Here is a 24,393-nt window from a genome sequence, read left to right on the forward strand (position 1 = left end):
GGTATCACCCGCAGGCCACAAACTCTATTTTCCATCTCTGGAAAAAAAGGCTGTGCAGGGCTTGTCTCAGTCAGACAGGTGTGGAAAATTATGTGTTTGTATTAAAAGTTCTTGGAGCCCTCGGGATGTAAGATAATATATAAATTCAGGCTACCTTCATCATCACCGCTCTATTTATGTGAATTGGATTTTGTTACTCAAGGTCTTTGGAAACAGACAGAAATAGAAATATATGAAGACACCCTGATTTCCCTCCTTCGGAGGAACTTTTTTCTTGTTATGTGATTCAGCTAATTAAAAGAAAATGAACCCAGCGTCTACCATTTCCCTGGAGACTACTATTTCCAGAAATGATTTTGGAATCTGATGCCTGATGGATCTACAAAGCAGGCATTCAGGCTTCCGCCAGGAGCCATCCCCAGAGTGGTCTTGACCCTCTGCCTCTCCTCAGCAGAAGGCGGTTTTGAGGATCCATCCTTTAGAAACCTGCCCAGGGCATCACTCCACTAATGACTGTCAACTCCTGGAGCACTTCTGGTCTGTGCCGCTGGTGTTGGCACTCCCTGGGTCCTGCCTTGTCTCAGGGCTGAACTGTGCCATTTGGTCTGGCTCACTTCGCTGGATTTCAGTGTGGTCACCTCTAAGAGAAACCATTAGCGTGTTTTCTCCCCCTTCTTTTCCAGAGATGTTGAGCAACAGGTACCAAATTGGTACCCAGTTTTTTCACGAACACAGTTCAAAGATCAGAGGGAGTCTAGCAAGTGTTTGTAAACATAACAGATCCTCAGTGTGAGACTTTTATTAAGTAATTGACTAATTCATAATTATTTATTAACTCATTAAACAGAAATTAGCTTTGTAAATAACTTAATCAGCCACGGTAGAAAAATTATTCATGAATTTACTCAGCGGTCTTGTTCAACCCCACAGACATGTCATATAAGTCAGAGTTTAGACCACTGAGCTCCTCTGAAGAAGAAGGTAACACTTTAGTACTCAGCAACAGGATTTGGTTTTAACTCTTTCAAGTTTGGGAGAATCTCAGGCTCAGAAAGCTGAGTTAATTACTATTATTTGGTTCAGGACACAGTATTTTTCCTTCAGTGCATGAAAGACTGTCACCCCTGCCATTGATTTATTTCATTACTTTTTTCATCTTCATCTTTACTCCCTTGTTTCCATCCTACCTTTGCATCAGATCAGATCAGATCAGATCAGTCGCTCAGTCACGTCCGACTCTTTGCGACCCCATGAATCGCAGCACGCCAGGCCTCCCTGTCCATCACCAACTCCCGGAGTTCACTCAGACTCACGTCCATCGAGTCAGTGATGCCATCCAGCCATCTCATCCTCTGTCGTCCCCTTCTCCTCTTGCCCCCAATCCCTCCCAGCATCAGAGTCTTTTCCAATGAGTCAACTTCTCACATGATGTGGCCAAAGTACTGGAGTTTCGGCTTTAGCATCATTCCTTCCAAAGAAATCCCAGGGCTGATCTCCTTCAGAATGGACTGGTTGGATCTCCTTGCAGTCCAAGGGACTCTCAACAGTCTTCTCCAACACCACAGTTCAAAAGCATCAATTCTTCGGCGCTCAGCCTTCTTCACAGTCCAACTCTCACATCCATACATGACCACTGGAAAAACCATAGCCTTGACTAGACCGACCTTTGTTGGCAAAGTAATGTCTCTGCTTTTCAATATGCTATCTAGGTTGGTCATAACTTTCCTTCCAAGGAGTAAGCGTCTTTTAATTTCATGGCTGCAGTCACCATCTGCAGTGATTTTGGAGCCCCCAAAAATAAAGTCTGACACTGTTTCCACTGTTTCCCCATCTATTTCCCATGAAGTGACGGGACTGGATGCCATTATCTTCGTTTTCTGAATGTTGAGCTTTAGGCCAACTTTTTCACTCTCCACTTTCACTTTCATCAAGAGGCTTTTGAGTTCCTCTTCACTTTCTGCCATAAGGGTGGTATCATCTGCATATCTGAGGTTATTGATATTTCTCCCGGCAATCTTGATTCCAGCTTGTGTTTCTTCCAGTCCAGCGTTTCTCATGATGTACTCTGCATATAAGTTAAATAAGCAGGGTGACAATATACAGCCTTGACGAACTCCTTTTCCTCTTTGGAACCAGTCTGTTGTTCCATGTCCAGTTCTAACTGTTGCTTCCTGACCTGCATACAAATTTCTCAAGAGGCAGATCAGGTGGTCTGGTACTCCCATCTCTTTCAGAATTTTCCACAGTTTATTGTGATCCACACAGTCAAAGGTATACTTAAGCCCAAATATGTCAATAATTACATTAGTATTAAATGGACTAAGTATTCTAATAAAAGATAAAGATTTTCAAAATTAAAAATAATCAAAATCCAACAGTATGCAGCTTACAAGGGACACAGTTAAATATAAAGATGCAGAAATGTTGCAAATATAAAGGCAGAAACATATGTATTCAGCCAGCATGAACCAAAAAAAAGTAGTGTAGTTATATCAATATCAAAGTAGACTTTAAGACAAGCCTTACTAAAGATAAAAGGGTCAACTCAACAAAAGGATGTTGCAGTTCTAAATTTATATGCATCCTAATAGTAGAGTTTCAAAATTCAGAAAATAAAATCTGACTCAACTAAAAGAGAAATAGACAAATCCACAGTTATATTTCTAAACTTCAACATACTTTTTAGTAACTGATAAAAGAAGCAAGCAATTAATCAGTGAGGACACAGGAGGTTTCAGCATGATGAATAACAAATTAATGACTTAATTGATGTATAAAAATATTTCTTCGAACAACTGCAGATTATACATTGTTTTCAAGTGCATATGGAACATTTACCAATATAGACCAGATGGTGGAATTTAAAATAAGTTTCAACAAATTTCAAAAGTGAAGTAATAAAGTATGTTCCCTGATCATAATGGCTCTAAGTTAGAAAACAATACATAAAAAATAAATTTAAAATCCCCAGTACACTCTTAAATTAGCCATGGGTCAAAAAGAAAACACAATAAAATGTGAAATGTTTTGAACTGAATGAAAATGAAAATATATCAAAATATGTGGATCTATATATTTAAATCCAGTTCTTTCTTTTTCTGTTAGCTGTTAGTTTGGATCTTTGTATTGAAAATATATAAACTTGTCTTTTATGTGAAAATACAGTCTTATGAATTTATAGGAGCTTTTCATAAAATAAGTAAATTAGGGCTTTTGTGTTATTTAAGCTACAATTTTTCTGGTATGTCAGTTGGATGTTAAGTTTTTAAAGACATAGCAAAAGTTTTTATTAAACATTTTTATATAATCAAATTTATGAATTTTTCTTTTGTGGCTTTTGGCTTTTGTGTCATAGTTAAAAATCCATCCTCACTCCATGTTTTTCTAGTACTTATAGTATATATATTTTACATTTAGATATACATTCATTTGGAATTTATGCTAGCATATGGCATGAGATGTGGATTCGGTATTTTTTTAGAGATGACCGTCTTTTTATATCATTATCAGCTTCTGTTGATGGACTGAAGTTTCCAGGATTTTGCTACTACACGGTCTTTAAAACAATTAACCTTGTACATTATCATTTATATATGTTCAAGCATAACAGAGGGATACATTTGTAGAGGTGAATTTGCTAGGTCGAAGCATATGTCCATTTATCATTTAAATCCAGTGTTTCTCTTAAGACGTATAATGCCAATACAATCCTTGCTCCTGGGAACTCTCCAGGAGAGGTTCAAGAAGGAAGCCAGCAAGCTGTGTTGGATTTCCACCTTAGCAGCAGCCAGAACCCCACCCTTGGATCTCAGCATGTTGTTTTCTAGAGGTGTGCAGCCCACTAGGTGATATGGTGAACAGTGGACCCAGAGCACTGTCTGTGAGCCCCAGAGCCAGCTCCATCACTTCCACACAGTGTAACGTGGGCATCTTACTGCCTCCTCCTGCCCCAGTTTCCCCAACTATAGAACAGGAGGAATTATGGCTCAGATGGTAAAGAATCTGCCCACAATGCAGAAGACCCAGGTTTGATTCCTGGGTTAGGAAGATCCCCTGGAGAAAGGAATGGCAACCCACTCCAGTATTCTTGCTTGGAGAATTCCATGGACAGAGGAGCCTGGTGGGCTACAGTCCATGGGGTCCCAAATAGTCAGACACAACTGAAGCTTCTATTTCACACACATCATCACTACTAACTATCATCTACAAGCACTAAGTATATTAATACTGTGGTCACCACTATATGTCTAGTACCATCTCTAGCATGTGGTACGCACAGATTAAATCCTATCTATTGCCCAATATTGTTGCTTCCTGACCTGACTTGCCCTTGCCTACCATTTGTGTAGCAAGAAGCTTAATATTTATACCTGCTTTTTACTCTGTCCTCTTATTCTTTTATTAACACTTTGCTGAAAGTCTTTTTTTTTTTCTATTATCATTTTGCTTCCTTCCAACATTCCATTTAAGAGTCAGGCATTCATTTATTCACTTGTCCTGAAAGCAGTAAGTGCAAGTATTGGACTGTCTCTTGCTCCTCTAAGCCTTGTCTCCCCTCCTACCATTCCCCACACCTCTCTAGACTCAAGATGGATCTATATGCAGGCACCATCCTTATATTGTTCGTCTTTTTGTGTTTGATATTTGTTTATTCATTTGGCTATGCCAGATCTTAGTTGCGGCATGCAAGATCTTTGGTCTTTGTTGCAGCATGCAGGATCTTTAGTTGTGGCACGTGGGAGCTAGTTCACCAACCAGGGATTGAACCCAGGCCCCCTACACCGGAAGCATGGCGTCTTAGCCAGTGGACCGCCAAGGAAGTCCCTATATTGTTCCTCTTGATGCCAAAAACTTGGCCTCTGGGTGCTGGTGCTGAATCAAATCTCAGAGACAGAGTTTTTAGTGAGGTAGAAAAGAATAGCTTTATTGCTTTTCCAGGAAAAAGGGGACACAGTAGGTCCCTGTCCTGAAAAATTGTGTGTCCCAGCCCAGGAGGATTTGGTGAGGAATTTTATAGTAATAGTTCAAGGGTAGGGCTCAGGATGTGTGCAGGGCCTGCACTCCTTTAATCTGGTCTCAGGTAATCTCTTGATGAGCTTCTTTAGTTCCTTTAACCTGACATTAAGTGGTCTTCTCTGGAATGAAGAATGCTGACATCTTCCATTTGTAGGAGTATTTAGTTCTATAAAGAGCTCAGAGATATTGTTAGGTGTATAAGATGGAACTAAGACCCTGCCCCAAGGTTTCACTGTTGTTTCTTGGCTGTCCTCCCTTGTCTCTGCATCACCTCCCTTTGTTGATTAGAAACTGAATCTGCCCACTGGGACTCAGGGAAGGTCATAGAGGCTGGAGTTAGTTCCCTGCAAACAAGGAATGAGGGACATGGAAAGACTTGTGCCAGGAGCCCCACAGAATCCTGGTCAGTTTCATTCTCACATCCCTCACATCCTCATTCATCCACCCTCCCCTGCCCCCCACCACCCACACACACTCTATGGCTATTGTATTCCCTGACAGGAAGTTCTTGGAAGGTTGATCAATGACCCTGTCCTGATTCCTGCCTTTCTTATCGCTGACCTCACTCTATTCATTTGCTCATTTATTTACCAAACGTTTGTTGAGTATCTTCTGTCTTCCAGGCCCTGAGGATATAACACTGAACAGCAACAAACCCTCTTTTTCTAGACAGGGTAGAGACAGCTACTTATCTCTGTCTGGAAATTATCTGTACAGCATGAAGGTCCAGCATTCTTGGTGGATGGTAACTAGGAACTCTTTGGCACCAGGAGAGCATGCAACCCTCATCCCTATGATGCTTCCAGATTTTATCTCTTGGGTTCATTGCCCACTCTGTTTGCTGAACTCCTGCTTCTGCAAGCCTCAAGTCTGATGTCACCTACAATGTCAAATCTTCCCTGACTCTCTCAAGGGATCACGAGAGTGCTGCATGGATCTGTGTTGAATAAATATGGACATGGATAAAAGTAAGTGTGCTTCTGCAAAAGGGCAACCAGACTGGTGGAACCATGGTCTCTGCTTCACTTGAGTAGTGGCTGATGGGACCTGGATTTTTTTTTTTTCCTTAAAAATATAGCAAGTATGAAGGAGACTTAGACACAGCCTTCGAATATTTAAAAGAGCTGCCTAGTGGAGTTTGGGACTGCGAAACAAAACTGAGCATGACTTTCAGGAAGGTCAATGCACGAAATGAGAGCAGCTTGGCAGACAAGACCTAGACGTCCACGTGGAGCCTTTGTTGCAGTCCAGCATCCAACATGGAGGGTTCTGTGTCCTGGATCCCTGAATAAACGTTTATCTCCCATCAGAACTTCCCACAGACCCAGAGAGTGGTCGGGTAGTCTCAGTGGCTCAGTGTTCAATGCCAATGAAGTGAAACACAGCTCCGTGCACCTCTATTTTTAAGCAGTCAGATTTATGCAGCCATGCCTAAGAGGCCCTGGGAGACTGTTTATTGTTAGATTAAAACTGTGGTTTCTAGAAGCCTTTTTCTAACTCAGCAGGCTATGCCATTAGAGGCCTGACATGGTTTCAAGTCATGCAGAGAAGAACTTCCAGGGTATTATTTTAAGAATCTCCCAATCCGCTGCACAACTTCACCCCGCACACCTGGGAGTCTATACTATGCTGACAAGTCAGCACTCCCCCTCTGCCTGTGTTGTCAAGGTGAGGTTATAGGCAAGGGTTCAGAGAAGAGCAAACACCGGAAGCGCCTTTCTCCTGTAGGTTGCCTTTTGTGGCCGAGTGTCCTCTGTCACCATGGGCCAGATGAGCTTGCTCATCCCACTCATAGCTAAAGGAGGGAGAAGGGAAAGCAGTGCTGTGTACAGTGACAGGAGGGATGCCTTTTCATTCGCTCCTTGCCAGCTGGTGGTGCGATGACCAGACAACCTAGCTCCTAGCAGACAGACCTCTGCACTCCCTGCTGGGGCCGTGACTGCCTTGTCTTTCTTTCTTAAATGTTATTTCTTTATTTTGGCTGCGCTGGGTCCTCATTGCTGTGCAGACTTTCTCCAGTTGTAATGAGTGGGAGCTACTCTAGTTTCGGTGCATGGGCTTCTCACTGTGGTGGCTTCCCTTGTTGTAGGGCATGGGTTCCAGGGTGTGTGGGCTGCAGTAGTTGGAACACTTGGGCTTTGTTGCCCCATGACATGTGGAATCTTCCCAGACCAGATATAGAACTCGTGGATTCCTAACCACTGAACCACCAGCTAAGTCTGACAATGTAATCATCTTTATTAATTTGGATCATCCTCTCAGTTAGGGTTAGCGTTAAAGTTAAGCCTCAGCTTCAGGAGTTGCAGCACATGAGTCCTAGAGGCGCAGGCTTCAGTAGCTGTGGTGCATGGGCTTAGTTGTTCCATGGCATGTGGGATATTAGTTCCCAGACCAGGGGTCAAACCTGCGTCCCCTGCATTGGCAGGCAGATTCCTAACTCCTGGACAAGCAGGGAAGTCCCTGCCTTGTCTTTCTTTCAGTCTTGTAAATAATTTCTATTCTGTCCCCTGCTCTCTTTTCTTCATTGCAACCCTCTCTGGTCTACAAAAAGCTGACAACTCCTTTGCTGGGTGGATATAAATGCTAGTGGATCTCTGTCTAGTTGTTCTCTGGTAAAGCCCCCACCACTCCCAAGTATTTGCATCTAGCCCAGACCCAGAGATGACTCAATTTACGCTGGTGACCTCAGCGTTACATATCCCATGAATACTAACAACTTTCCCTGGGATATCCATCAAGTCAAGTCAATAGAATGTTTTTACCATTCCTGGTGATCTAGTGGTTAGGACTTGGCACTCTTGATAGAATGTTTTCAGATATGAGATAGAAAAAAGAACAGTTCTCATCAAACATGATCTCTCTTTGGTAATTCATTTCTTTTGGGTTGTCGTGAAAGCTGTGGAAGACAGAGGTTGCAAACTGCTGACCCGTGATCCAGACCTAACCTGAAGCCCTATTTTGTCTGGAAAATGCAAGTTAACATTTTTTAATTGGTTGCCAACATTTTAAAATAGAGTGATTTCTTTTTTATGTTTTCAATCAAAGTATTGTTGATGTATAATATTATATTAGTTGCAGGTGTACAGCATAGTGATTCAATATTTTTATAGATTATACTCCATTTAAAGTTATTACAAAATATTGGCTATATTCCCTGTGCTGTACAATATGTCCTTGTCTCCTGTTTATTTTATAAGGAGGACTTTGTACATCTTAATCCTCTACCCCAACTTGCCCCTCCCCCACCCCTCTTCCCACTGATGACCACTAGTTTGTTTTCTGTATCTGAGAGTCTGCTTCTGTTTTGTTATTTTATTTGTTTGCTTTGTAAGATAGGGCAATTTCGTATAACAACTCAGATCAACTGTTCTGGAAAGAGCAGGCCTGCATTCCCACATGGCAGCCTCAATGAAGCTGAGCATAGCTGCTACCTTTGGACTGAGATCCATTTCTAGTTTCCTGCATCTTTTCTGCCTCGACTGTCCTGCAATTGTATTTCATCCACTTGTGTTCTCTGGCCCTGGAGCTGACACCCATCGACTCCTCCAAGGCTCATAATTATCAATATCTTTGTGAGCCTAGCAGTGTGACTTAGAAAGTTTACTCTAAAAAGTCTCTCAGCCTAAAGGAATGTACATTCATTACCAGCAAAACTGTATGACAAGAAATGAAAAGGATGTTCTTAAAGCAGAACAGATAAGATAATGAGGGAAACATGGACCTAAGTGTAAAAATGAAGATTTCTAGGAATAGATGAAATGTAGGGCAATATAAATTTAATTTTTAATCACTCTAAAAATTTGTTGATTTGTTGACCTTTGTTGATTTATGGCCACACTGCAGCTTGTGGAATGGGCAGTGAAAGAGTCAAGCCCTAATGCCAGGACAACCAGGGAATTCTCTACTGGCCTTTTACAGTAAAAATAGTCGTAAGGTTTTGCGTGTTTGTAGCACTTATAAAGTTATATGCATAGCAACAGTAGAATAAAAGATGGGAGGGAAGAACTGGGATGAGGGCTGTTTTCAGGTGGTTATAGTCTGTGTAATGTTGCATTGAATTTTTGGAAATTTGGGAAATCGTAGTCAAAATGCTGAAATTTCAAGGTAAAGAGAAATCAGGAAGGTAGAGAGAAAGAAAAGGAAATCTTATACAGAAAAAAAAAAAGCTACAGCCATTTAAAAACAAAAGTTAGAAACACAGTCTTCAAATAGTGTTTCCTACCCCTCAGGTGATTTTTTAAAAAATTAAAGTATAGTTGATTTATAATGTTATGTTAGTTTCTGGTGTATAGCAAAGTGACTCAGTTATACATATTGTTGTTTAGTCGCTAAGCGTGTTCCACTCTCTTGCAACCCCATGGTCTGTAGCTGGCCAGGCTCTTCTGTCCATGGGATTTCCCAGGCAAGAATACTGAAGTGGGTTGCCATTTCCTTCTCCAGGGGATCTTTCTGACCCAGGGATTGAACCCAAGTCTCCTGCATTGGCAGGCGAATTCTTTTCCACTGAGCCACCAGGGAAGCCCCAGTTTATATATATATGCATGTATATATACACACTGGAGAAGGCAATGGCACCCCACTCCAGTACTCTTGCCTGGAAAATCCCATGGACGGAGGAGCCTGGTAGGCTGCAGACCATGGGGTCGCGAAGAGTCGGACACGACTGAGCGACTTCACTTTCACTTTTCCCTTTCATGCATTGGAGAAGGAAAGGGCAACCCACTCCAGTGTTCTTGGCTGGAGAATCCCAGGGACGGGGGAGCCTGTTGGGCCGCCGTCTATGGGGTCGCACAGAGTCGGACACGACTGAAGCGACTTAGCAGCAGCAGCAGCAGCAGCAGCACATATACACACACACACATTCTTTTTTAATATTCTTTTCCATTATGCTTTATCACAGGGTATTAAATACAGCTCCCTGTACTCTACAATAGGACCTTGTTGTTTATACAGTCTATCTATATATAAGAGTTTACATCTACTAACCCCAAACTCCCAAACCAACCTTCACCTACTCCCTTCCCCTCTGTTCTCTGTGCCTGTGAGTCTGTTTCTGTTTCATAGGCAAATTAATGAGTGTCATATTTTAGATTCCACATATAAGTGATATCATATGGTATTTGTCTTTGTCTGACTTACTTCACTTCAGTATGATAATCTCTAAGTCCATCTGTGTTGCTGCAAATGGCATTATTTTATTCTTTTTTAAGACTGAGTAGTATTCCACTGTAAAAATATGCGACATCTTCTTTATCCATTTCATCTATCGATGGTCACTTAGGTTATTTCCATATCTTGGCTCTTGTAAATAGTGCTGCTCTGAACATAATGGTGCAGAAACTAGAATCAGAGTTTTCTCTGGATATGTGCCCAGGAGCAGGATTGCTGGATCATATGGTATCTCTACTTTTGTGTTTTTAAGGAACCTCCATATTGTTCTCCATAGTGGCTGCACCAGTTTACATTACCACCAGCAGAGTAGGAGGGTTCCCTTTTCCTCACACTCTCTCCAGCATTCAAATACTGTTTTATCTGAGCTAGTATGCAAAAGGATGGAATGAGGAAGACTGCATAGATAAAGGCAAGAGTATTGGTTATGTTCTGGGCCTTAAGGTGGACAACGGCCTTATAGGTCTATAATGCTTCATAGCGTCACAAGAAATATACCTGCGTTCTTTTATATATATTAACTATTATATTAAAATTTTGGAAATTATTTAATTTCATATTTCCTACCAAGAAATTATAATCTTTATCTGGAAAAGTAGATTCTGAGGAAGATGGGGTTAGTTCTATCAGCCACTGCAAAAAGCAAAAACACCTGAAATCCACGTCTCAGTCTGCGAGCATCTGGTTACAGACTCATCAAAGATAATCCTGATACCGATAGCTTTTAAAAACCAAGTGGCCTTGGGGGAGAGGGCTGTGTTGTCTTTTGTGATACTTTAAAAAATGTGTGCATGTCTGTCTACATCTCTCCTGGAGGGATGAGAACATCTTTATGTACACTTTCTAATTTTTCATAGAATCCGAAAATTGTATATGAGGATATTATCCCTGAGCCAGGTCATTGCTCTAAATCTTCTTGGCACCCAGAGGAAACAACCAGCTAGCTCTTTATTTAAATTAGGTGGTCATACTCTCTGGCCCTCAGAATCACATGGAAGGCAGGAAGAAGGTGTGGGCTACAGATAGAACTGGTTTAATGAAGGATTTTGGAATAATGGAGTGAGTCTACTGTCTGAACCTCGCTTGAATGGCACACCTTTGAGGTTAACTGGATGAATCATACATATTTTCCTCCTGTCTTTAATCACAAGTGCAGGGGGGAAGCCACCATGTCCTAAATAAAATGCATTCTTCCTTCGAGCGCATTCTAGTTTGAAGCCATCGATTACGTTTGTGTTTTTACAGGGCCTGAGAGAACCAAACAGTCAAATAAACCCAAATACCAACAGGACACAGAAGTCATTGTTCTGAGGTTGGCTGTGAACTTACAATGTTCTTCCACTTTAAACAAGAGTAATGCCCTAAATTGTCATTAATTAGTTGTCCCTTCAGGCAAGACCTACATATCACGGTTTTCACTTATTGAATTCAGCAGTCACTTACTCAGTCCAGAGGTGATACATGCTCAATAGATGTGCGCACAATACTATGCCAAGTTATACAAATGGGAACCAGATATTATGCTCAAATACTTCACAACCAGCAGAGAAGACAGCAAGGGAAACCATTAAAACAAAATCCCTTGATTCTCGCATCTCTTTTATTCCTTCATAGCACTTTCTCAACGTGCAACGTGCTTTGCCTGGCTGTTGACCTGTTTGGTGTCGGTTGTCCCATCAGGCTTTAAGCTCCAGGAGGGCAGGACCACCTCTGTTTGGCCTTCAATTGCATCTTTGGATCCCCTTCCATAGTAGCCACTTGGAGAGAAATGGAGAACGCCCTGCCATATCAGTAAACAAGTATGCCACCATCATAAACAGTTATAGCCAACAAGCACGGTGAGTGGGTGAGCCCTGAGGGAGTTCAGGAAGGAAAGAATACCTGCCATTTAGCAGTCATCAGACTGCAGCCACTCTCTACAGTGAGCTCTGAAGGAATTCAGAATACAAAACAGGATACTGACCCCAGATTGCTAAAGTGCGTATCACAGGAATGATCTCAGGGAGACCAGACTCTTGCATATTCCTATACATAGAAAAGTGCTAAATTCCTTAGCTTGGGTTATCTGATTTTCTTTAATTAACAATCATCATTTGATGTTCAGACTACCTGCTCTTTGTTGCAAAACTTCTCGAGGGGGAAGGAATAGTTAGGGAGTTTGGGAAGGTCATCTGCACAATACTGTATTCAAAACAGATAACCTACAAGGGCCTACTGTATAGCACATGGAACTCTACTCAATGTTATGTGCCAGCCTGGATGGGAGTAGGGGTTAGAGGAGAATGGATACATGCCTAAGTATGGCTGAGTCCCTTAGCTGTTCACCTGAAACTACCACAATATTGTTAATTGACTATACCCCAATACAAAGTAAGAAGTTTAAATTTTGCAAAATAAAAAAAAACTTCTATATAACCTAGCTCCCCACTTGCCTCCTCAGCAGTTTCTCAGAGATATCTGAAATGCTGTCTCTCAGGCTGCAGTCCTCATTTTGTCCCAAATAAAACTTAACTTGCAACTCTCACATTAAGAAAAAAAATTTTCAACATGGTGTGCGTATGTACTAAGCTGCTTCAGTTATGTCCAACTCTTTGTGACCCTATGGACTGTAGCCTGCCAGACTTCTCTGTCCATGGGGTTATCCAGGCAAGAGTACAGGAGTGGGTTGCCATGTCTTTCTCCAGGGGATCTTCCTGACCCAGGGATTGAACCCGTGTCTCTTACGTCTCCTGCATTGGCAGACAGCTTTTTTACCACTAGTGCCACCCAACATAGTAAGAAAGCATTAAATGTTGCCTAATGGAAGTGTTCAGAAAGCCCAGAGGGTTTTACATAAGTCAACCTGGGGAGTCAAGGATGATGTTCAAAAGAAATGCTGCTTGGGCTGTATCTTCAAGGATGTGTGGGAGTAGTGAGGCAAAGTGAGAAAGGGTTTTTTCAAGGTCAATGATACAGCATGTGTTCTAGGCCATATATGGAAAAGAGTGCTGCCTCACCTGCTTTTCAAACTCTGCTGTTTAAGATTCTTTCCAACTCTAACATACCATAATCTTGATCCTAACACAACACAATGGACATGGGTTTGGGTGGACTCTGGGAGCTGGTGATGGACAGGGAGGCATGGTGTGCTGCAGTTCATGGGGTCACAAAGAGTCAGACATGACTGAGTGACTGAACTGAACTGAACTGAACTGAACATGGTAAATATTTCTGTTTCCATGACTACATTTTATATAGCTTATTTTTCAGTCACTATAGAGCATCAGGTTACTCCAACATTATGGTACCTTATGTAAGAAGATGGGTATGTTCATGATCACACATGTATTAAGGTTATTTTTTCTTCTTTTTATTATAATTTTTATAATTTTATAATTGGAATATTTCAGGGAATTCTTTTAGACTGACGTGTGAGTATCAGTAAACAAGAACCATTTGAGAACCACTGTAAAGAAATGGCACTAGAATTTGAAGGGAAGAACCTAGCTATATAACTCAGAAGTTTCAGCTAATGTATTTGATTCATAATCTTGAGCCAATGATAATGAAAGGGACTTCTTTACACTCAGATTATGAGTCAGGCAGATGTGCTTAATGAAACCACCCTATAGAGAAAGTATATTTTATGTCCATTTTACAGATGAGGAAACTGTCCATCAAAGATTTAAGTAACTCATCCAAGATCAAACAGTAAGGAAGTGATGGATATAATATTCAAAACCAATGTGTTTGTTCCCAAAGCCCTTGTGGGGGTAAAGTATAGACCAGTGTTTCCATACTGTTGGCAATCCTTGGATCCCATCCTGCAGGGAATACACAGTGGTGGTATTTTCTTTGCCTAGATCAATTTGAGACACTTTAAACAGCTTGTTGTCCTGCAAGACTTAGCAGAACCTTTAATATGCTTAGGAATATTATAACTTCCCAAAGTGGAAGACAGCATGTATTTATTGGGTTGGCCAAAATATTTGTTCAGGTTTAGCCACAAGCTCTTACAGACAAATTGGAATGAACTTTTTGACCAACCCAATACTTTGCAAAATTTTAACCGTAGGACACTTAAAATTTTTTTTTATCCTGATGGCAGTCTTCCTGATTGCTTCTCAAAACTGAGTTCAGGAACACGAGTTGAGCAATACTAACATAAATAATCAATACTACTTCACACACCTCAAGGATCCCTTTTAGTTTGAGTTCAGCTCCAAATATGTCTTCCTGAACCACCTATAAATTTACACCATTTTCTCTTAATGTCCTTGGTTTTCTTCCATGTTTGTTTCTCTCTATATCAAATTCCCTCTCTTAACCCCACCTTACCGGGTCTTCCTGGAAAATCACTTTGACTTGGTCCCTTTTCCGCTGAGTTTCCCCTGACTCCCTTAGGGCAACCTGGGCACTGGCTTTTCTACACTGCTGGGATCTCTTATCCCTTAGAATTGTAATATTTTCTTTATTTTCTTCCAATCCACTGGATAGTAATTGCATTGGTGTCAGGGATGGTGCCTTTTTATATATAAATCTTTGCAACCTAACACAGTGATGGTGTAGAGCAGGCACTTAACTCATGTTGGATGGATGGATGGATGGACAGGAGAGTGAGCAAGTGAACGAGCTGACCAGCCTCACTGGTTTGGGAATGTATGCATTAGAAGAGTTTTATTCTCTGGACTAGAGCCAGCTGGTGGAAAGTCTTCCCCTCCAGGCTTTGAAGTTTTTACTTTTTCATGTAGGCAGTGCGAAGCCTTTAAAATATTTTGAGTGGAAAATTTAAATACGATATTAAAATGGCATTCAAATAAGATGAATCGGGGAGGCCAGTCTGAAGACAAGAGGTCTATAAAGAAGTGCTGCAATATCCCAGGCATTATGCGATGAGGGAAAGATAGCTCTCATTGCTTATTTATAGGACTGGCTCGAGACAGATGATGAGGTGAGAGTTTGAAATATATTTCAAAAAGCAGATATCATTATGGAGCAATGTAAGGGACACAGAGATGAAAAATACATACTCCTTGCTCTCAGAAATCTCATAGGGGAGATAGCCCAAGACACACACAAATAATAAACTATGAAAACTGGAAGGATGCTCTCAAGGTAGTAGGACCAAGAAAGGTGGGAGAATTAGAGAAACCATGGAAATTCTAAATGAGGAAGTCTGGGAATATCTAACAAAGGAAGGGAGGACTTGAGAATGGCCTCAAGAGGTGGATGGAATTCCAAGGAATTGGGGCTGGATTGAGCACTTGGTGGACACCAAGAAGGGCCCCTACCTGGTGACTCTCAGCCAGTGTTCATGGTCCAGGCTGGTTCTCACCTTCCCGGGGACATGCACTTTCTGCCTGGGAAGGTGAGGGGTATCTTTGTCCCCCACACCTTCTTCTTCGAGAATTTCAGGCCTAGGGCCAACTGTCCCTCCAGGTTTTCCCATTCTGGTGCCTGTATGCAAAAGCAAACAAAGGAGCAAAAACCTCGACATGCCTCACTCTACTGGTGAGAAAGCAGCCTGCATACACCACTGCCTTTTCTTGGCTGCACTGGGTCTTCATCGATGCACGCTGGCTTTCTCTAGTTGCAGTGAGCAGGGGGCTTCTCATTGTGGTGGCTTCTCCTGTTGTGGGGCACTGGCTCTAGGCATGCAGGCTTCAGTAGCTGTGGTGCACAGGCTTAGTGGGCTTAGTTGCCTGAGGTATGTGAGCTCTTCCCAGACCAGGGATCAAACCCATGTCCCCTGCATTGGCAGGCAGATTCTCAACCACTAGACCACCCTGGAAGTCCCACGCCATTTCCTTTAATCATCAGAAATTCTAAAGGACTGAGTTCGTGTTCCCATTTTGCAGATGAAACAACTTAGGGTTCATAGATGTTAATCTCTTTGTTCAATTTCAGTCTTGGATCAGCTTAACACTGAGAAGCCTTGGTTCACACCCCTGATTCACCCAGATATGCCATTTCATGGAGAGCAGACTGACACTTTGGGAAGTCTTCAGCTGGACAAGGATGACAAGAGACATTTTTTTCTCACAGAGCTTCATGAAAATGATTCACCCAGGCAGCACACATGGGCATCTTTAGTGTTTCATTGTTGGTAAGGATGAATGGTAGGCGCCTATGTCTTTACACTTTACAAAGCACTCGTCTATGCATTATTCAATTTGATTCTTAGGCTAACGCTACTTTCTAGATAAGTTAGATATTATTATCCATATTTTGTCAGTGAAGAATCTGGAGCCAAAGGAGGACTCAAAGAGAAACCTTTTGCAACACATACCATTAACCTGAAATGCATTTGCTCCCAAGAAATGGATTTTGTTTATTTCCTCAGCTGAAACACTGGCCCTAGGTCATTCCTGACCCTCTGATATTTTGAGTTAATTCCCCAGCTAGAGGAGCTTTCAGAAGCTAGATGGCAGAATCTTTTAAGAGTTGCCGTAAGACTTAGCCTAGCAAGCCAAGGAGTACCCCTGACTGACTTACTGCTGGAATTCGGAGCTAATGGAAGCCAGCCTCCATGCCCAGCCAGGCAAGGCCTCCATTGCTCTTTTTTCTTCACCCCTTCACCTCTTCCTCCTGGCAGGAAGCAGCAACCAGCCGGGGTGAGCAGGTAGCCCTGGGGGTCGGGTGCACATCTGGTCCAAGCATCAGGCTTTAATGGGAAATACTCTTTTGAGCCTCATCTGCGAATGTTTGTGCTGGACGCTGCACCCAGCCTCCACTTTATAGGTGCTGGCTCGCCACCAGCTCAGCACCCCAAGCGTTCGCTCTGAGGACATCTGGCGCGGTTGCACCCTTGGCTCAGTTCGTCAGGCCTGTCTGAGCCGAAAGTGCTGAGTCTGTGAGAATCCCACGTGTGGATTGTTTTTACAAGGTGGTGTCCTGGAACCCAACACTGCAAAACACACCTCAGAGCTGCCAGATCCAGGGTGAAGGCCATAACACAATCATTGGACACCGGATTCCTGGACACAGAGGGTAATCCCCACCCAAGCCGCTGCATCCCCAGCCGGACTCCTTGCTTCTTGGGTTGCCCTGACACAGCTTCCGTTCTGCCAAATTCTTGGGTTCCTACTGTCCCGCCAAGGTCAGCAGGAACTCAGTTAATCTGCTGGGTGAGTCCTAGCTGGGAAGTAGCCAGAACTGGGGAGTGGAGAGGGAAGCAAATCATTTAAAAAACCCCCTACCCTACATTACAGACGGAAACGCTTCAAGCCACATTTCTGACATCAAACGCAAACAGGCACCTCTTTTGCGTGGGTGGTTTCTCTATTCATAAGTGGCCGCAGGTATAACAGTTGTAACCACGTTAAAAAGAAAAACAGCTTTTTTGAAACACTTGAGAACCTGAGCTCCTAAAGCAACCAGACATTCAAATTATGAACTGAGAGTGTTTGCTGGGCAAATTCCATCAGGATTTTGCGCCCAGCAGAAAGTCTCAAGTTTCACATGAAGGGCCCTGGCTTGTCAGGACCTTCTGGCATCTATGGGTAACCAATGCTTCTTCTGCTCAACCGCTCAAGCCTTTAGATTGAGCCCTTTCAACTCGGGCAGCTTTTCAGAGAGGCAAAAAAATCTCATTACCAGAGGTTGTCTCTGACCACAGCATGCGGAACCAACAGCTCAGAGGTTCCGCTGACCACTGTTTGCTGTGATTTGGTGAAGCCCCTTCATGTGTGTGCAAGACCAAACATCATCAATGCCCAGTAGTGCCTGGACTTCATTCTTACTTCACCAGGGCTGAATATCTTGAAAAATCCCTTTTTATAAATCTAAGAGTGAGGGAAGAGTCTACTTTGGCTAAAGGCAGGAAGGATAATGTGTACAGAAAGACCCCTCTGATTTAGTGAGTCATTCATATCTCAGTAACATCATCCTTTTCTTCTAGGCAGAATTTTAATCAGAGGTGAAACTTATTCACAGGAAAAGTCATCTCATTTTTCATCTGTGCACCCACCTGCTGAGAAATACTTAGGATTTTCTCTCTGCCCAGTGCCTGGGGTTATTCTAATCAGAGCCAGAGAGCTGAAAGTTTTATAATCATTACTTTTATTGATATTAATACATCTCAGTGTTCTGGAAATATCAGGTTCTTCTGCCTCTTGGGGATGGCTACTAAAGTGATGTAGAAATGAAGGACACCCTCAACTCATCTTGAAAACCTAAAGGATGTGACTGATGATGAGTAGGAATCAGGTGAGTGATGAGCACCATCACTTGGATTGAATGTCACTCCTGATGCTGAGGTGAATTCCCACCGCGGATGGCTTGTCCCCAGAGCGATGTCAGGATCTCTATGCATTTGAAACATAAAATATAAGCAATCCACGAATTCCTTGGCTAATGCGATTCCAGGCAAACGTGTGGAGTTGACAAGTTATTTATCAAAGTGTGGGGCCTGGTTTTAGTTTCAATCAGGAACCGAAATATAGAGTTTGTGCTTGCAGTCCCCAAATGACACAGTCACGGTTCACTGGAGCCAGGAAGATCTTTGAAGATCAACTTCAGATCTTCGTCCCAGAGCCTCATTATACAGATGAGTTTTGGGGTTTGCTCAGGTTTGCTCAGCAAGACGAATGACAAAGCTGAGACTGGGACCCGATTTTCCTGGCTTCAATTCTGATTTTCTTTCCTGCATGTCCCAGCCAATACATACCCATCAGTATATCCTGTCATGCCCAGATCACATCAGCTGGGCATTCTGTTTTCAGCTTTTATCTGTTTGGAAAGTTTTGGATGCATGTAACAAAAATTCTGTATTACTTAGCAAAAATATATTGGAATATATTGGGAAAGTTTTGTTGTTTAGTCACTCAGTTGTGTCCAACTCTTTGCAACCCCATGGACTATAACCCTCCAGGCTCCTCTGTCCATGGAATTTTCCAGGCAAGAATTCTGGAATGGGTTATTGGTAGGGTTCAAAATTCATAGAAAAGCTAATGAAACAGGCTGAGCGAAAAGGGGAAGAAAATGAGACTTTCCTGGTGGTCCAGTGGCTAAGACTCCATGCGTCTCGTGGAGGGGGCCTGGTTCAATCCCTGATCGGGGAACTAGATTCCGCATGCCACAATTAAAAGTTTGCAGGCCTCAACTAAAGATCCCGCATGCCACAACTAAGACCTGGCACAGTCAAATCTATAAATAAATACTACCCTTAAAGCAAGGGCAGCTTCTGGGGGAAGGCGGGCTAGATAACAGAGCATAATTGACAGGATTAGCTGAGGGAGGCAGCTAGAATGAACGAGCCCATTTTTGTTCCTGTTGTTTTTGAATTCCGCTCAAGAACTCCACTCAAAGTTTTCTGGAGAGACTCTGATCTCCAGATTCAGCTCATTCAGTGGTATTTCAGGCTAAATAAACATTGTTTGGGAGGAGCCAGCTGAAGCATTTGGTGCATTGGGTACCCTGGAGAAAGGGTACAGTTGGTCCAGCTTGGATTACCTGCCCTGTTAGGTGAGGATGCTGAATGGCCCACACCAGCAAATGTCCTGCATGTGGACATGGCTAGTGTTCCCCAAGATTTCCTGATCTTGAATTTTAGCACATGAGAGGAGTACCTTTCCCATCCCCTGGAAGTTAGGCATGGCCACATGGCTTGATTTAGCAAGTGAAACTTAAGCAGAATCAGTGTGCGTTGCTTCTGGGACGAACACATTTAAGAGCCGTTAGATGACTCTGCACATGTTCCCCCAACCAAGGCAAACCCTTGGGCCTTGTGTCCACGAGGCAGCATCATAAACTAATGGAACCTCTGTCTCTGAGGGACAGTCACTGACGGTCTTTGGCATGTTACAGCAGCATAACCCAGATTCTCCTAAACAGTGCATCCACTTGTGAGTTATAAACAGCGTTCATATAAAGGGAACCCGGTGATATCAAAGGTCCACCATGTAACTTGGGGAGAAATCTGACTTTCAGCTTGAAGTACCATCAGTATGACATAAAGTTGGGGTGGCCTGTATTTCATCCCAGTCCTGTTCTGATGAGTGTCTGCCCAACTTCATCCCATCAGTCTGAGATGCACAGGTTGAGAGGATTATTATGGGGCAATGAAGGTAATATGCCTAAGATGTCAGACACAAAATACCCACTTGAGCAGCCAGCATAGGTTTTTTTTGTTTGTTTGTTTTTGTTTTGCTCTTTGTTTTTTAATCAGCAAGTGTTTGTGTAAAGGAGGAATCATTTTTTTGTATGAGAAGAATATGTCTGTCCTTACAACAGGACTTCATCTCAAGCAAGTTAGGTCTGACAGGTAAAGCTAGTTTAACACAATGGGAACCTTACAATTAAATATCATATAAAAATAAGATTATGATTATATAATCCTAAGGTTTTATGTCCAGAAAGGAAACAGGAAGATGCATAAAAGTATGACTAGAAGTTGTTATCCGTTCCTCTGTCAACGGACATTTAGGTTGCTTCCCTGTCTCGACTGTTGTAAACAGTGCTGTGATGAACACTGGGGTGCATGTGTCCTTTTGAACCATGGTGTTCTGCAGATACATACCTAGGAGTGGAATTGCTGGGTCATATCGTAGCACTATTCTTAGTTTTTTAAGGAACTCCATCCTGTTTTCCATAGTGGCTGTACCAGTTTACATTCCTACCAACAGTATGGGAGGGTTTTCACTTTTCTCCAAACTCTCTCCAGCATTTATTGTTTGTAGACGTTTTGATGATGCGCATTCTACACATCTTTGTTAGTCAACTATATCCCAACATAAAATAAAAATTAGAAAAAAAGAAGTTGCTGGATCCCCTAATGGACATCCCTAGATGATATAGATATGGATTTTCCCTGATGTGTCCTGGATCAAAAGGCCCAGTTAATTCATTGGTACAGGGACTGGTGGTGAACACTTGTGACTTGGCATTGTCAGCTCAAGCAGGCCAGATTGACCACTTGTTAGAGCCCCTGGCTCCATTTCCTTTCTGAATGCTGAATGAGGAGGACATTTCTGTGCTCATCTTACCCCACTTTTTTTTTTTAAAGAAATTCAGGCAAGAGTTTATGAGGGCCCCTGCTGCAGCAGGAGGAGAGTGAGGACAAGCAACAGGTTCCCTTGCTCTCTTGCTCCCTGAGGGGGGCAAGCTTGTTCTTTATAGGGGAAGGGTAGGGGTATGTTCTGGGGTCTGGCCAGAGGGGTGGCTTAGGTGGTTTGCTCACCCCTTAGGTAGTGTTGAGTGCAGGGGGCAGGCACAGTACCCTGCTTTTGCTCCTGGCTCTTCAGAAGTGGCAGTTCAGCTTTTTTTTTTTTTTTTGGTCTTTTTGCATCTTTTGTCCAGAATCTGCCCCAACTGTGTGCACACAACACTGCAGCCTTGCAGCACAGGGTTCTAGTCCCAGTTGGACTCATTCCCCACTGAGAGACTCTACAACCTTTAATTAAGGTATAATGGCCTAACCCTTCTTCTTAAGGATGTGGTCAAGATACCAAACAGGGACAGGAGAGAGAGTAGAGTTTTGGATCAAAGCAGCCTAGTTATGCGTTGTTCAGTGCATTTCATGGTGTCCTTTACTATTGTCTGCTCTTCCCCTAAATCTGAGAATGTTGAAAATTAAAGGAAAGTAATTTTTGTCTTCCATCCCTGGAGCTTCCCTACTTCCCAGGTCACCTTTAGGTTTGGTCTTTCTCCAGGAATCTCGGTATCTTTTCAATATGAACTTTTTGATTTATGTTCTGTCTTCCTTTGGCATTGGAAATAGCTATTCTTTTACATTCTGTGATTGAGTCTAAATTGGAAGAAAGATAATTCCAAAATAAAGCAATGTGATTAAAAAAAAATTATAGGGTGTAAGTATAGAAGAAGTGTCCCAGTTTGCAACATTTGAAGCTTAAATTAGTGGGAGGCAAGGGCCCAAAATGGGATAATTTGGGGTGGAGGTTGAGAGCAATGAGAGTCAGTGAATGAGAGGGAGGATTAAATATGAGTTCATTGCAGATGCAAAATGAGAAGTCAAGAAAAATCTTGTGTCTTAAGGGTTACAGAACCAAGTAAAAATGACTAGGACAGGGACTTCCCTGGAGGTTCAGTGGTTAAGACTCCTTGGTCCCAATGCAGTGAGTGCTGGTTTGATCCCTGGTAGGGGAGCTTAAGATTTCACATGCCACATGGGTGGCCAAAATAAGTAAAATAGATGTCAAAAGATGATTAGAGTAATAGTTTGAAGTCTGTATCTTAAATCCACAGTAATCTGCTGTGGGAACATTTCTGATTCGATAGAGTAATCTTTCATGCACACACACATACTCATGCACATACATTTTTTTTTAGTCTTTTATCTCTGGGGACAAGATATCATCAGACCTAACACTTTTGAATACAAAATATGAGCATGACAAGTCATCTTACAGACTGGTAGAAGAACAAGCCTTGTATACTCTATGCATTACAAATACCAGCTCTAAAATGGGAATTGAACTGTTTTCACCTTTCAGAGATATCTGCATCTGAGAATCCACAGAGTGCTAACCTTTATGCCTCTCACATAATAAGGGCTTAATATGGGTTGATTACTACTGTTATTATCAATTGTCTAATTCTCAGCAAGACCTGGTAAAGTAAGTGTTACTGCTTTCAGACATGAGGGAACTGAGGCCCAGAAGTTAAGCATTTTGCCCCCAAAACCACATGATATAAGAACTGAAATTAGAGTTCAGGTCTCTTTTTCCTGACTGCAAACCAGGTTCTTACCCACTATATTATTCTGCTGATATTGAAGCCCTGCCTGGTGTTCTTCATAGTTTATGCATGGAGAATCACTGACCTTTGAAAGTGAGAAAAGAAATGTTACCATTCAAACCCCACCTCCCCCAATTTATCATTTTGCTTTGCCATGCAAGAATGTGTGAACATGACTTTACAGAGAGGAAAGTGCACTGTTCTGTGGACCCTGTGATGAAATACATCAAGACTTCATTTAACTGGTTTATTTTTTAAAACCTCATTTCTGTTTAGAAATAAATTGATTTAGCATTTTGCACAGTGCCTCCCTGGACCATACTTTATGAAGTGGAACAATCACTTAAATGTTAAATTAGTCTACACAGCAAAGGCCAGAGGAAGCACACACACAAACCACATCCAGAGCACAGCTCCTGCTCCATAGCCAGCAGGGCCCCGCCCAGGGTGGAAGCCTCAGGCCCTGCCCTCCAACCCCACCACCTGAACCAGGCAGGACACCTCCCCATCCAAATGCATGAAGGCAGTAAGTGGAGCAGAGCCATGGGCCTCAACAGTCCATGCAGCCTATATCCAGAGAAAACCATAATCTGAAAGGATACATGCACGCCAACGTTCACAGCAGCACTGCTCACAATAGCCAGCACATGGGAGCAGCCTAAACGTCCACTGATGGAGGAACGGGTAAAGAAGACGCGGCACATGTATACAATGGACTATTACTCAGCCATAAAGAGAATGGAATAATGTCATTTGCAGCAACATAGATGGACCTAAAGATGATCATACTAAGTCAGTCAGACAGAGAAAGACAAATATCATAGGGTATCACACGTATGTGAAATCTAATTGAAATAAGTAGAAAGAAAAGAAGTAAATGAGCTGATTTACAAAACAGAAATAGACTTACAGATATCAAAAACAAACTTATGGTTACCAAAGTAGAGAGGGGAGGAATAAATCATGAGCTGGGGATGAATACACACACACTACTCTATATAAGATAGATAACCAACAAGGAGCTACTGTATAGCAGAGGGAACTCAACTCAATATTCTGTGATAATTTATATGAGAAAAGAATCTAAAAAAGAAGATATGTATAATTGAGTCACTTTGCTGTACACCTGAAACTAGCACAAACTTGTAAATTGACTATACTTAAAAAAAAGAAAAATAAGATACATGCAGCCATGTCTTTCCTCCAAAGAGACACTGTGCACCTGTTTACCACCTGAACAACACAACTGTCACCTGGGCTGCTGCCAGTCTCACCTCCTTCCCTTCTTTAGAGCCCACACCCTAACTCTGTCTCAGTGTCTTGTGTATTTCCTTCATCACACTCAATGGAAACTTGCCTTATTTTGTCTGTTTGCCTGCTTTAAGGAGCAGATGGAGTGCTTTTATCTTGTTTCCAGTCTCCCTTGCTACACCATCAGCTCCCTGGTGCTAGAATGCATCAATCTTGTTACAATTGGATTCACAGCATTCATACAGGGCCTGGTCTAAAGCTCCTGTTCTCTATTATTTGCTG

At 42.3% G+C, this 24,393-nt stretch overlaps 1 protein-coding gene across 3 annotated transcripts in view; it reads left to right on the forward strand.

Moving 5' to 3' along the window:
* The window catches only part of CALN1 (calneuron 1), a 512,378-nt gene that overhangs the window by 390,855 nt on the left and 97,130 nt on the right, over positions 1–24,393 (forward strand). The window contains exon 6 of one of the 3 annotated variants that reach the window (XM_055562459.1): positions 11,800–13,303. The exons of the other annotated variants lie outside the window; for them this stretch is intronic. Coding sequence (XP_055418434.1) covers positions 11,800–11,838 — 39 coding nt within the window. The 3' untranslated portion in view covers positions 11,839–13,303. Of the gene's footprint in view, positions 1–11,799; positions 13,304–24,393 lie in introns of those variants that run through there. 3 annotated transcript variants of the gene reach the window in all.

Source organism: Bubalus kerabau, chromosome 23 (assembly GCF_029407905.1).
Source record: "Bubalus kerabau isolate K-KA32 ecotype Philippines breed swamp buffalo chromosome 23, PCC_UOA_SB_1v2, whole genome shotgun sequence".
Taxonomy (NCBI): Eukaryota; Metazoa; Chordata; class Mammalia; order Artiodactyla; family Bovidae; genus Bubalus; species Bubalus kerabau.